The 13,162-nt window shown below is 39.3% G+C and overlaps 1 protein-coding gene across 17 annotated transcripts in view; it reads left to right on the top strand.

Annotated features, from left to right (window-relative positions):
• PLEKHA6 (pleckstrin homology domain containing A6) overlaps positions 1-13,162 on the top strand; it is a 258,135-nt gene that overhangs the window by 211,595 nt on the left and 33,378 nt on the right. For 14 of the 17 annotated variants that reach the window (XM_060772985.2, XM_060772991.2, XM_060772987.2 and 11 more), the window contains 2 exons: positions 1,792-1,845; positions 7,463-7,543. The exons of 1 other annotated variant lie outside the window; for it this stretch is intronic. In XM_060772985.2, coding sequence (XP_060628968.2) covers positions 1,792-1,845; positions 7,463-7,543 — 135 coding nt within the window. The remainder of the gene's footprint in view (positions 1-1,791; positions 1,846-7,462; positions 7,544-13,162) is intronic. 2 more of the 17 variants (XM_060772986.2, XM_060772989.2) reach the window with 2 other exon arrangements.

Below are 13,162 nucleotides of genomic sequence, written 5' to 3'. Positions count from 1 at the left end.
ATAAAACCCCTGACCAAACTATCTAAACTTTTGTTATTTTTCAAGGAGGGGAGGGGTCTAGACAATTTTAGTACATGTTAGCTAGCTTGACCTAAACATATGGCCTAAACTACCAAAGTGATCGCAACACTTCTGCATGTGTTGAAAGGGATGCAGACACTTTCGAAAAGCAATCAGAAGTAATGTCTACTTGCTAGAGTAGACATTTAACCTATATCTAAAATGTGATGTTAGAGGTGGCATAGCAGTTCCAAAGTATTTACTAGCTGCTGGAACATAGTAGGGCAACTTTGGAGCTCTAAATGTTTGGACTCACAAGTCACAGTTCTATCAGCACCACAGTGCATAGTACTAAGTAAGAGATGGTGGGAGTGGCAGTCCAAAACATCTGGCAGGTCAAATGTTCCCCATCCTTGAAGAATGCAACAACTATACGATCTCCAGTTTTGTAAGAGCCTTTTAATACAGTGCAACTGATGCTGCAGACAAGAGACCCTGAAAATGTGAAATGAATCATTCTGAATATGGCCAGAATTATTCATTGTATGCAAAATTAAACACGTATCACCTTTCCATTTAGTTTATATTCGCATTACAGTTGTGAAGCTGTTAATTAAACACGTATCACCTTTCCATTTAGTTTATATTCGCATTACAGTTGTGAAGCTGTTGAGGGTGGACTGAGCAGTGGAATAGTCAGTGGGGATAGAGAAATTACAGAAGTTTCTCATCATGCTGGACTAGTCACGAGAACAGAATGAATGCTGATACAGGTGGCATTTTAACCTAATCCCATGCTTTCAGAACAAGATAGCTCAAAGTGGAAATAGACAGCGTGTACCCAGTTTTTGATAGCAAAATCAGCCTAATCAAGAACCAATTGCCCAAATGTATTGCCCACTACCACAGAAAAATTTCCTGACTATAGTTTCATGGAAACTGGTACGGAAACCGCATTTTAATCAAATGCAGATTCATGTAAACTTGCATTATAGTTTGATTGAAAGTGGTTTCACACCAACAAATTTGGTAATTCACTCTCTCCAGGAACTGTTTAAAATAAAATGGTGTACTCTAGGAGAGGACACTATGGTCCTTTTGTAAAACGCATGCCTATCTATCAGCAGGCAATGCATAGGTTGGGGACAGAGCATCAACTATGAGCAAGGAGCTACCAGGATCTCTTGTTAAGAGTTCCTCTAGAGTAGGGAAGGACAACCTGGTGGATAAGCTTCTGATTTTTGGACTACAACTTCCATAAAACCCCAACCAGCACAACCATGATTGAGGATAATGGAAATTGCCATATAAAACATTCTCCCATAAGCCCTTGACAGCATGGTCTATGATCAGGGATTATGAGAGTTGCTATATAAAATATCAGAAGAGCACCAGGTTACCTACTCTTGTTCTAGGGAACGTAATCAATATACCAATACCTCAATCCTATTGTTAGTCCGAACCAAAGCAGACTCCTTTAATCAAGGGGATATGGTTAATCAACCCTTATTTCCTTCAGTTGATCCAACAACAATCTTGTAATAGGAACTAACAATGGAATTCAGGCCCAAATGTGATCTCAAACAACTGTAGAACAGCTACCATCCACCACCCCACTCACCTACCCTTCTTTTTTAAAGTGCTTGTGAGGCTGAATATTTCCTTTTCCTGTATGGGGGAGCTCTGTGCCTGTCTCTAGCTAAGTTGCACCTAACTGCTTTTGCTTCTTCTTTGTGTTTGTTTGTTTCTTTTGTGTTTCCATTTTGCCGCATGCCTAATGGCTCCTGATAGGATGAACTATTAGACCTTCAGTTGCAAAGAAACCTAGAGTATTTGGACCAGCAGGTAGGCTGAGCTGGCTGTGTTCCTCTCCCTGCACCCACTACTCCCAAGACATCCTACCTTTTGTTCTATACCTTCCTTCCCTCCCTCCCAAGTCCCTGTTGTCAGGTGGTTGTTGTATTTACCTCCCCCCTCCAAGTGCTCCCTCCTCTTTCCTCATTGTCCTTTCTTGGCATTACTATAGCAATTGTTGGCTTTGGTTTTCTTTCTTTATCCTTCCTGCTGATAGTGACACTTGTATGATTGGTGGAAATGGGGAAAGCAAGGGTTGGCTAATGTGGAAAATTCCTGGATTCTGTGTTTATACAGGATTTTAGTTGAATTTGGTCACAGTTGCAGGCCAGGGTTCCCAGAATTGTAAATTGGATTTAGGATAGGATGTGTGTAGACAAGTGAGCAATAATGAAATAATGAAACTAATGCTCAGGTAGCTGATTTAACTGCTATTTTTGTGGCAGTTGTATTTTGAATTCAGGTTTTGCCTTGACCACTGATTCCTCTCCACAAGCACCAGAGCAGCAAGATCTCTTTAGCCCAGTGCTTGACACTTCATATGAAACATTCTGCTACAGATGCTGGTGTCATAATAAGACAGAGATTCACAGGCAATGCTGCTTGTTTGATCCCACCTGTGCTGATAATTTTTTTGGCCATGCTTACATTTCATTTGTTTGGCTATAGGCTTATCTGGTTGCAATGAATAGGTTTAAGAAGGTACCCATCATGTTTAATTTCCTAACAGTATTCTGGAGCACCCAGTGTAATGTTGCTGCAGGGATTCTGGGAAATTAAAATAGTAGGAAAAACATAATAAAACATTGTACTCAATTTGTGGACTGATTATTACTTTAGACGCAAGAGTTAGTCAGCTACTTATTTATCCCAGTTCTGTAGTGACTCAGACACACATTGGTATTTAAAGGCGAAATGATTTGTGACACAGGACAACCTAATAAAATTTCCTAGTATTCCAGCAAGATAATGAAGTGTTGCACCTGAAGATAGGGTTCAAATCCATGTGTGCTGTACACCTCTCTAGAATTTGTAATCTTTGATTTCCTATGTCATACTTAGCTTGGCCTTTGAAGAAACAGCAGGAGTAGAATCACTCAGAGCCCTTCCACACAGCCCTATATCCCAGAATATCAAGGTAGAAAATTCCACATTATCTGAGAGTGGACTCAGATAATCCAGTTCAAAGCAGATATCTGGGATATAAGGCTGTGTGGAAGGGCCCTTAGAGTCTGCACTTTAATGCAGGATTAAAATTGTGCATCCCCTCCAACTGTTGTTGAACTGTACCTCCCAGCACCTTTAAGCAGAATAACCTTTGTTAGGGAACTGTGGAGGACCACAAATTGCCTATCCTTGGATCAAAGCATAAGTAGTCCCTCAGACTTGCTCAAACTAAATAAACCAGTTATTTCTTGTCAGTTATTGACAAAAATCTTAAATTCTTCACCTCTTTTACTGCATTGTTCTCAGTCAGGGTCCTTCCACACAGTCACATAACCTAGAATATAAAGGCAAATGATCCACAATATCTGCTTTGAACTTGATTATCTGAATTCACACTGCCGTATAATCCAGCTCAATGTGGATTTTAAACAGCTGTGTGGAAGGGGCCTCAGACTTATCTCGGTTCTCTTGGGGATGGAGAATCGTCCAGTCAATCTTTTTGAAATTCAGACATAAACTACAAAAGTGCCATGCAAAAAGGATGTAGTTTGATCCAAAAAGCCAAAGCTGGAGGCTTCTGCTGTTAAAAAAAATCTGTATGTATTCTGAATGGTTAATATGGTAGAAGTGTATTTGGATGATAACTTAATGATATTCCTTTTTAAACTTTACCTTGCACAATATTCTACCCAGCAGGGTCAGTAGCCATACTAGTTGGGATATTCTATGAGATGAGATTCAAAAAACCTAACTTGCTTAGTTTCTCTTTTCAACCAGAATCTAGTTAATCAGCTGAAAATGTACAAATGACAAAGATCAGAAAGAAAATCTATTGCATGTGCTTTTGGTGATTCCATGTATGCCTTGAAGGGTGATTGTCCATATGAGAAGTCATGTATGAGAAAACAATCTGTACATAAATGTGAGAAAGAATACATGATGTGTGGTGGTGAAATTTCACTCGTTGGACTATATGTGCTCATTTGAATCCATCTGTGAATGTGTGAAGCATTTATACAAGATATTCTGTGCAGGCGCATGAACTGAGTTCTCACCTACTCTCATAACTAAGATTTTGATCAAGGATTGTAGGTGAACAACTATTCAATGTCAAAAATTTTCAAGGGCTTGTGTTGCAAATTAGGGGCAAAATGAATGTTTAAAGTTTAATCTAATTCAAAATACTCATAATAATACTGCATTTGTGTATGAGAGGTAAAGTCTGTATATCTATGAGACTCCGTGTAGGTGGAGTCCACATAGCTATCCTGAAATTCAGTAATACAGGTTGAACATCCCTTAGCTGGAATTTCAAAATCCAAAATGCTCAGAAATCTAAAATTTGTGAATAAGAGTGGCTGAGATAATGACACCTTTTCTTTCTGTTGGTTCAATTTACACAAACTTTGTTTCATGCACAAAATTATTAAAACTATGCTTACTTCAAGCTATCTGTATAAGGTGTATATAAAATATAAATGAGTTTCATGTTTAGACTTGGGTTCCGTCTCAAAGTAATCTCATTATGTGTGTATATGCAAATACATGTATTTCAAAATCCAAAATACTTTTGGTCCTAAGTATTTCAGATAAGGTATGTTCAACCTGTATGCACACCGTGTTTTACATCACAATTTTGTTCAAATATTCCCAGGAAAGTGAAATTTCTCAATTAAGTGTTGTAATTATAAAACGAAGCAACAAATCCAAATAAACTCCCCCATAACGGTTGACATGAAATGGAGCAATCTCCCTTGCCTGTTGTAGGCTCAATTGGTGATTCCTGCCTAGGGCCTTAAAGAGTGAAGGAAAAGCCTTTCGGGAAAACTTCAGCAAGAAAGATGAAGTTGGAAATAAAAAGGAAATCCCATTGCAAGCACTGATGGATGTCTGATATTAGCCTGCAAAAAGCCTGTATTTCAATAAACAGCCCTGCTACAAAGGCAATCTCATTATGGCTTTGGAGTCTGTAAATCCCCCATCAGTAGAGTAATGGCTAAAACGCCTGTGTCTGCTTTGGGCTACAGCCAGGGAAGAGGAGACTATTAAAAACTCCCCAGTCGCATTCTGATTTTTAAAACGAACAAACCACAAAATCATTGAGTCTTTCCATCAACTTCACTCTCCTTTCTTAACTCCATTCAAAAAGACTGATTTCAAGTAGGCTGAGCAAATGCAGTTGCCTGGGCCTTATTTGTTTTTTTATGCTCTGGTGACTTGTGTTTGCAAGCGTGTTGAACATTTGTATGTGAGAGCCTCTAGAGATGTAAGACCCATCAACTTCACTTGAGTAATGGAGACTGATGTCGGCAAAAAATGGTTTGAGATTCGGGATTTTTGTTTCAGCAACTGTTGATTCATTATATTTTCGTTGCTCTTCCACAAAACCTTATGGAATTGGGAGCAATTATAACAGATACACTCATGCATATGCAGCCAATTGGATGCATTCACTTTTCTCCTAGAATTAATCTGTGTAACCTAGGCCAAAGTTTTAACAAGTGTTTTCTTTGAACTATTCTTCCCAGAATCCTCCATTAAGCATGGCTGGGGTTTTTGGAATTTGCAACCTAAGCTCTGACATAAGGTGCTATATCTAATTATACACAGAACAGAGGAAATAGTGAACAGATTCTGATGACTAAAGCAAGTCAACAGATAAAATGCAATTTCTATGTAGTCACTTCCCCACTACCACTAGCTAATTTGGCCTGGGGGCAGGAATCCTTGTCCTATTAGATATCCCTTGTCCTTAGATATTCCAATCAGCAACGGAAGAGATGGCAAGAACCAATTTGATCCTCGGCATGACCCAGCTGGCCACAGCAATGTACTGCTCCAGTATGCCTGATATGACCAAAAGTGTCATCATGTACCCGTTTCAATATCAGCCATTTTTGGCATTTGGGAATATGCAGAGAGCATATTCAGGTGGAGGTAGTTTTGAGCCAGCTGCCAGGAATTCTGTGAGTTCAAGTTCAAAACACCTGGAAGACCAACGATTGGGAACCACTGATGCAGAATATTTAAAGTTGCTTTTTTAGGGCTATCCCCTATCAAGGCAGTGTAGAGAAAAAGTGAGAAATAAGGTACAAAATATAAGGGCTTGCATCCAGACATGCCCACATAAAGTACTTAAAAAATTCTACTTATGACCATGGCTAGAAAGACAAAGCCTCTAATCCATGCCAGCCTTTTTTATCTCAATGACAGGCACTCAAAAAAGATTCCTGACATAGATCTTAGCATAGTCAGCCCTCCATATTCACAAGGGTTAGGGATGCAGGACATCGACACCCCCCCCCCAAGGTATCCCCCCAAAAAACCTGAATGTTTAATATTGTTTAGCATATTTAACATACCCAAAATAGTATACTACATATATTTTATGCATTTATGTGTTATTAGACTTTTTTTTAGTTTTCTTTACATTTCCTCATCTACATGCATTTTTGCAATGTTCTGCAGTAGGCAGCAAAACTCTCCCCAGAAAAAATCCAATTTAATTATTAATGGAAAACTCATGAATAATCAAATCTGCAAAAGCCAAGGTTCAGCTATATATACTTAGATGTGGATGAAGACAGTTCTTCAGATAACCTGGATCCATAGTGTTAAAAGTGCTTGAGGGGAGGGGGGGGGGGTGTATGATTTTTCAAAAGTGTCCTGAGGAAAATATTTTAAAGAAATGATCTATCTATTATTGTTAATTAAATGAGCATGTGCTTGCTCTGAAATGACCTCCCATCTAAAAATGTTCAAAAAATTCAAGCCTCTACTTCAGCTTTAGAAACATACAAGGTCCTTGGGCTGAGTCAGAGTCTTTTCTATAATGCATCAGTATAGGCAAGACCCATTCTGCTCTCCAGACATTGTTGGAGTGCAAGTTCCAAAATTCCTCACCATTGACTCTGCTATCTTGAGCTGTTGAGAGCTGCAATCTCAAAATATCTGAAGGACTGCATTATTTCTATTTCTGTTCACATAGCACTGTGACGCATCAATTCACACTCCCAGTAAAGATGACTGGCTGGAGAAGGGTTCAGGGCCATGTTTCTTTAAGATCTTGTAAATGGGAAAGGAGCAAATTTTCTTTTCTCACTCCCTGAAGCCCAGATCTACTCAGGCTGCTCCTCTTGGCGGCTGCTCTTTACATAACAAAGAATGTGTGCCACCACCTGTTCATTGTAGTCAAGCAATGGCATGTTTGTTTGACTCTAAGCCATCTCTCTTAGTACTGATGACATGTGTTTCAGTTCTGTGGGATTCCCTTTGCCATGTGCAATCAGAGCTGAGGCACTGGTCCAGGTATTTCCAGTTTCATGGCAGTGGAAAGATGGGGGTGGGTTGGGGGAGTGGTCACAAATGTTCACAGCTGAACTGAAGTGACTCTGCTTCCTCCCTCAGCATCTTGACTTTTTTACTTCTTTGTCTGCTGCAGATGAGCGAGAGCGAGACTTTGATCAGTATGGTGAACAGAATGGTGGAGAGCTCCTCTCCTAGGGCTCAGCTGTACATGCAAGTAAGACATCACAGCAGCTCTGCCATCAGCCATGCCATCCCAGCTGCTTTTGCATGGCAGAACCATTCCTAGTGTCCCACCACCACCTCATATCTCTCTCCATTTGTGAGATGCCCATATAACATCTCATCCCATAGTCACTTTCTTACATGAATGAGCCCAAGAAGGCACCCATGTGCTTTCACATACTGATGCCTCTCATACGGGAGGATTCCTTGTAGTATTTTCAAATCCATGTCTTTTCTACATATTGAAGAAAGATAATTCCGATACTTTTAGTCCAAATTAGAATAGGCTTATTGCATCAATGGAACTTACCTAAATCCTGAGCTACCATGTTAATGAGGATCCACTCTAGTAGAACCAACGAAAGGATTTAGTCCAAACTCTGTGCCAGCTTGTGCCCATCTCTTTTCTTTCTCTTTATACTTTCAATAAGTATGTTTAAAAACCTGGCTACAGACTTAAAGCTCTTGGTTAAAAAAATTGTTATTTTGGTTTATGTCCATTATTGATTAGTACCAGACTTCTGGAAAATGATTAGGTATAAGAATGTGCATGATTGACAACTGGAAAATAGAGGGAGAAAATGTGGAGGCAGTGACAGACTTTGTATTTCTAGGTGCAAAGATTACTGCAGATGCAGACTGTGGCCAGGAAATCAGAAGACGCTTACTTCTTGGGAGGAGAGCAATGTCCAGTCTCGATAAAATAGTAAAGAGTAGAGACATCAGACTGGCAACAAAGATCTGCCTAGTCAAAGCCATGGTATTCCCCGTAGTAACCTACAGATGTGAGAGCTGGACCTTAGGGAAGGCTGAGCGAAGGAAGATCGATGCTTTTGAGCTGTGGTGTTGGAGGAAGGTTCTGAGAGTGCCTTGGACTGCGAGAAGATCCAACCAGTCCATCCTCCAGGAAATAAAGCCCGGCTGCTCACTGGAGGGAAAGATACTAGAGACAAAGTTGAAGTACTTTGGCCACAGTACTGGCGTGGGCTGGTCCATGAGGTCACAAAGAGTCGGAGACGACTGAACGAATGAACAACAACAACATAAGAATGTGCTTCTATGATAACTTTGTTGTTGTTCATTCATTCAGTCATCTCCGACTCTTCGTGACCTCATGGACCAGCCTATGCCAGAGCTCCCTGTCGGCCGTTACCACCCCCAGCTCCCTCAAGGTCAGTCCAGTCACTTCAAGGATGCCATCCATCCATCTTGCCCTTGGTCGGCCCCTCTTCCTTTTGCCATCCACTTTCCCCAGCATAATTGTCTTCTCCAGGCCTTGCTGTCTCCTCATGATGTGGCCAAAGTACTTCAACTTTGTCTCTAGTATCTTTCTATGATAACTACATAGCTACAAACCTTTGCCTCATCTAGGATGTTCAGTCAGGACACTGTACTCAACTCTCTTTCCAGTGTCAAGGCTTTGAAATATGTGGAGTAGAACAGGTTTTGTCCGGGCATCTCAAGTGTAGAATAAGTAGGTGGGAATCCACTTTTAGAAATGCTTTCTGAAAATCCTCCCCTCTATCTGAAGGTATCTTCTGTTTGAAGGGCAGTCCAGTTCAAATCCATTTTAAAGACAGAGTAAAGAAGGCAGAGGAGGTGTAACTACCCATTCGTAATTACTGCCACTGTTAAGCCTTTGAATCAGAATTTCTGATATCATGCACTAGGTGAGACAATTTTTGTATGCCACAGATTGGCAGAAAATATCATGTTTCAGAGCGTTTGGAAAGCTTTGGGTTTTTGTTTTGTTTTGTTTACATTCTATTGTAACTAGGCTAAATATTTATAAGGTTGGATCTCCAAAATCACTGGATCAGAAGGAGAGTCTTCTCAGCAGGCTTGCGAGCGCTCATTTCCTACATTAAGCAATTGTGCCAGTAATATGATCATAAAAGCTGCATCACATTGAATTTGCAATCCACCATCTGCCATCCATTGTCAATCCTCAAGATTTAGCCATAGTTTTTCACCTTCTTAAATACTAAAATGTACTTACTATTGACTTAATTTGTTATGCTGTATATACCTGAGGTAGATTGCAAAAGAACATGGTGAATAATTTCAGGTTAGACCAAACTTAGGGATGAATTTAAGATAGACTTTAAATAGTTTTATTTGTATGAGAAAGTAGAGTAGTATATTTTATAGGACATTCTAATTGTTGACTCAGACTTGAGGTTTCTGCTGTGCCAAATTACCCTGGGTTCAAAGATCTTTTACCTGAGAAGTATCATGGCTCCCAGGCTGATCTAGCTGCAGCAAAATATTGGTTATCTTCAAATGTAAGCTAACACTGTGTGGTGGGGGGCTCCCCACTTGAGAGAATAATAGGCCAACTCAGTTTCCCGCTGATTCTTAATTCACAGTGACTACCACTGCCATTTCTTCTCCACACACTGATATCTAGGTAAATAGTAGTGTCTAGCTAATAACCCCAGCCAGGAGTAGTTGGAATAAATGTAAAACTTATGCTTCCCTTTGTCATGTAACAGGGGCTTTCAAATCTTATCATAACTCTTCTCAAGAAAGTGATATCTCTGCAGCGCAATACCAAGTAATATTAAAGCATACTCACTAGATAGTGCTTTAAGGCAAAAAAAGTAAAGGCACCAGAATACATTAGAAAGAAAAACTGGTATGATAATATCAAACATATCAGAAAATGTTCAGATTTAGAACAATTCTCAATCTGGCATTTTCCAGGGAGGTTTGTTCTCTCCATGAGAGAGCAAATAATTACCACTCTCAACATTTATTGCCTTCAGGCTAGCTGTATAAGGGGTGTATGAAATATGAGCCAATATCACATTTAGACTCGGATCCCATCTCCAAGATAGTTCATTGTATACATATATGCAAATACAGGTTTTCCAGAATCTCAAAAAAAATCAGAAATAAAGTATTTATGGTTCCAAGCATTTTGGATAAGGAATAACCAACTTGTACAAGTAGTTTTGTTAAATGAGCAGTGTGAACTGACCCAAGATAATTTCTGTTAATTCTAAAATCATCAAAAGACTTGATCCGATTTTTAAATGTGATAAGGGCATTGGGAATGTTGCTTTTTGAACTGCAATTTCCAGAATCCCTCAGGCAGCATTGACACTGTCTAAACGCTGTGCAAAACTAGCATTTCCATGCTCTGCATTTTTTTTCTGTTGGAAGCAAGCAGATTTCCAAAGGGTCATATCTGCCAGGAATAAAACAATTAGATAAAATAATTAAAACTGTGAATGCTTCCCATACATAACAATAAAGAGAGTGGGAGATTTTATCTTTGGTTTTTGAGTACATGATCAAGAGTTATTGGGACCAGTATTCCTGATAGTTCTTATAGATTGCACAAGCCCATAGGAGTGTGTTATATATTGAGTCAAACCATTATCCATGAAGCTCATAACTGCCTAAGCTGGTAGGCAGTTGGCAGTAAAAAAAAATTGATAGAAATCTTTCCCCATACTGGAACTTTCCACATGCAAAGCAAGTAATTCAGTTATGAACCATTACCTTAACAATGAACAATTATTATTAATTATTAAACTTTATTTATATCCCTCTCGCTCTCCCCAAAGGGACTCGGGGTGGCTTACAGTAAAACAAATGAATACAGTAAATGAATATAACACAGACAACAATTATATATCAATTAATAAAAACCAAATAGCACAATAGTGTAAACATAAATAAATACTTTTTAGCCCTCTAAAAACAGTGTATATATGAATGTTGTTTAGCACAAGCCAGTTCCTATGATCAGGGTATCCAGCATTATAAATTCTCATTTTAATAACCATTGAAGTCCTGTCTGATAAAGTGGTTGATACTTTTAGCCATTATCAAAAGCTTGCTTAAATATCCAGGTTTTCAACTTCTTCCTGAAACTTATGAGGGTGGGTGCTTGTCTTATGTTATACAATGTTATATTTAATACTTGAATATTGAGTGGTATCTATGGCATGGTATGGTCATGCTTGTGAACCAGCATTTTTTGCAGTAGAAGAGTATCAACTTAGTAGTTCCTATTGAGTGGTTGTTAAAATTTTGTTTGGTCCAGTTGTGTTTTTATAAAGAGGTGGTTTGTTTGAAAACAATAACCCCTCTTTCTGATGTGGTGCCTTTCTTCTGTGCTGCATTGCATCAATGTTAATCAGAGTTCTCCTGTGATATTCATACACCCCTCTTGGGTAAGTAGCACTGCTAGCTATAAGTCACTGTTACAGAGGGAAATACAGTATTTTATTTTGATACTTTATTTTTTTAAAATCATGCGCCAGAGGCAAGGCTCTAAAAAAGCCTCCTTGACCTTTTCTCTGCATTAAACAGCAGTTGCTCATAAGCTGGGGAGCTGTATAGGAAAAACCTCAGACCATATAACTACACAGCTGCATCTTGAAAAACATTGCTCTGTATATGTCCCACTTTGGAATTCAGAACAGAGAATAAACTGGTAGTCATATCAAAGGATTGTCTTATTTCTCACTCTGTAAAGTTCTTCATCACTGTTTCATTTTGAAAAGAGCAAATCAGATCCATTTCTTTGGTTGTTGAGGTTTTTTTTTCTTAATCCAGCCTTCTGAAGGTCACCCAGTTCTGGCCTATCATTTTCCTGAGGATAACTTCTTGATCAGCCACCCCCTTATAGCAACATTTTGGATCAAGCTTTCCCCTACTGGCGTGTTGCCCATCTTTCCAGCAAGCATGGTGCATGGCCATATTGGCTACTGCTGATGGTACTATAGTCAAATATACTGAGAGGGCACTGGAGTGTGTATGTCTTAGACCTTGGCCCCTGTATCGCATGGAAAGACTTGCACCAGGAAGCTCATAAGATCCACTGCTGTTAAGCCTACAAAGCTCAGCAACCATACTTGGTCATGTATGCGGCATAGTAGCCTTGGACATCTATTAGCTAAATGCGTGTTAGTAGATGATGTGGAGCAGCCCTTCGGAATGGTTCCACCTACCACTTTTTATGGAACTCTGCCCCACTCCACTTATCATCAAATGAAATTTTGAGGTGGGGAAAATCTTTTATTTTTATAAACCTCACAATTGCAGTTGCTGTGATTGTGAGCTCAAGCTGCTGGTAGGATGGATGGCGTGTAATGTTCTGGCAAGCTGTAATAGTGGCTGCACATCTAATTTGCATGTAAAAATAGCATAACTGATATTTTGTGAATCTAAGCTAGAGAAAAATAGTCTTTTTCTCACTGTTTGATATGGAAGGCTTTTTCAGTGAGTTAGAAGATGGATGTTTTTAAGGGACCGCAAGTGTTAGATAGATTCCTAGGAATTGTTGAGTTTTAAAAAATGTGCATCTCAAATCACATGTTGACTTTTGACAACCCCATTAATTTTCTATTGTCATCCTTTGAAATGTAGCCTACAGCAGTCTCCCTTCCAAGTACTAACCAAGTCTGACCTTGCTTAGTTTCTGGTATCAGACAGGGATCTGGTATCTTCAGTTGTCAAGTAGCAGCCCCTAAAACTATGGTGGAAATTATATACAGGGACCTGAATCTGCTTATATTAGTCCCAGTTGAGGTAGACCTATACAATGAATTGCTGAATGGTGAATATTTGCAATCTTGCAATTGATTTAATGGAT

This window comes from Anolis sagrei, chromosome 4 (assembly GCF_037176765.1).
Source record: "Anolis sagrei isolate rAnoSag1 chromosome 4, rAnoSag1.mat, whole genome shotgun sequence".
In the NCBI taxonomy this organism is placed as follows: Eukaryota; Metazoa; Chordata; class Lepidosauria; order Squamata; family Dactyloidae; genus Anolis; species Anolis sagrei.
The sequence above is the reverse complement of the archived record's forward strand: the minus strand, read 5'-3'. Positions and strand labels throughout refer to the sequence as shown.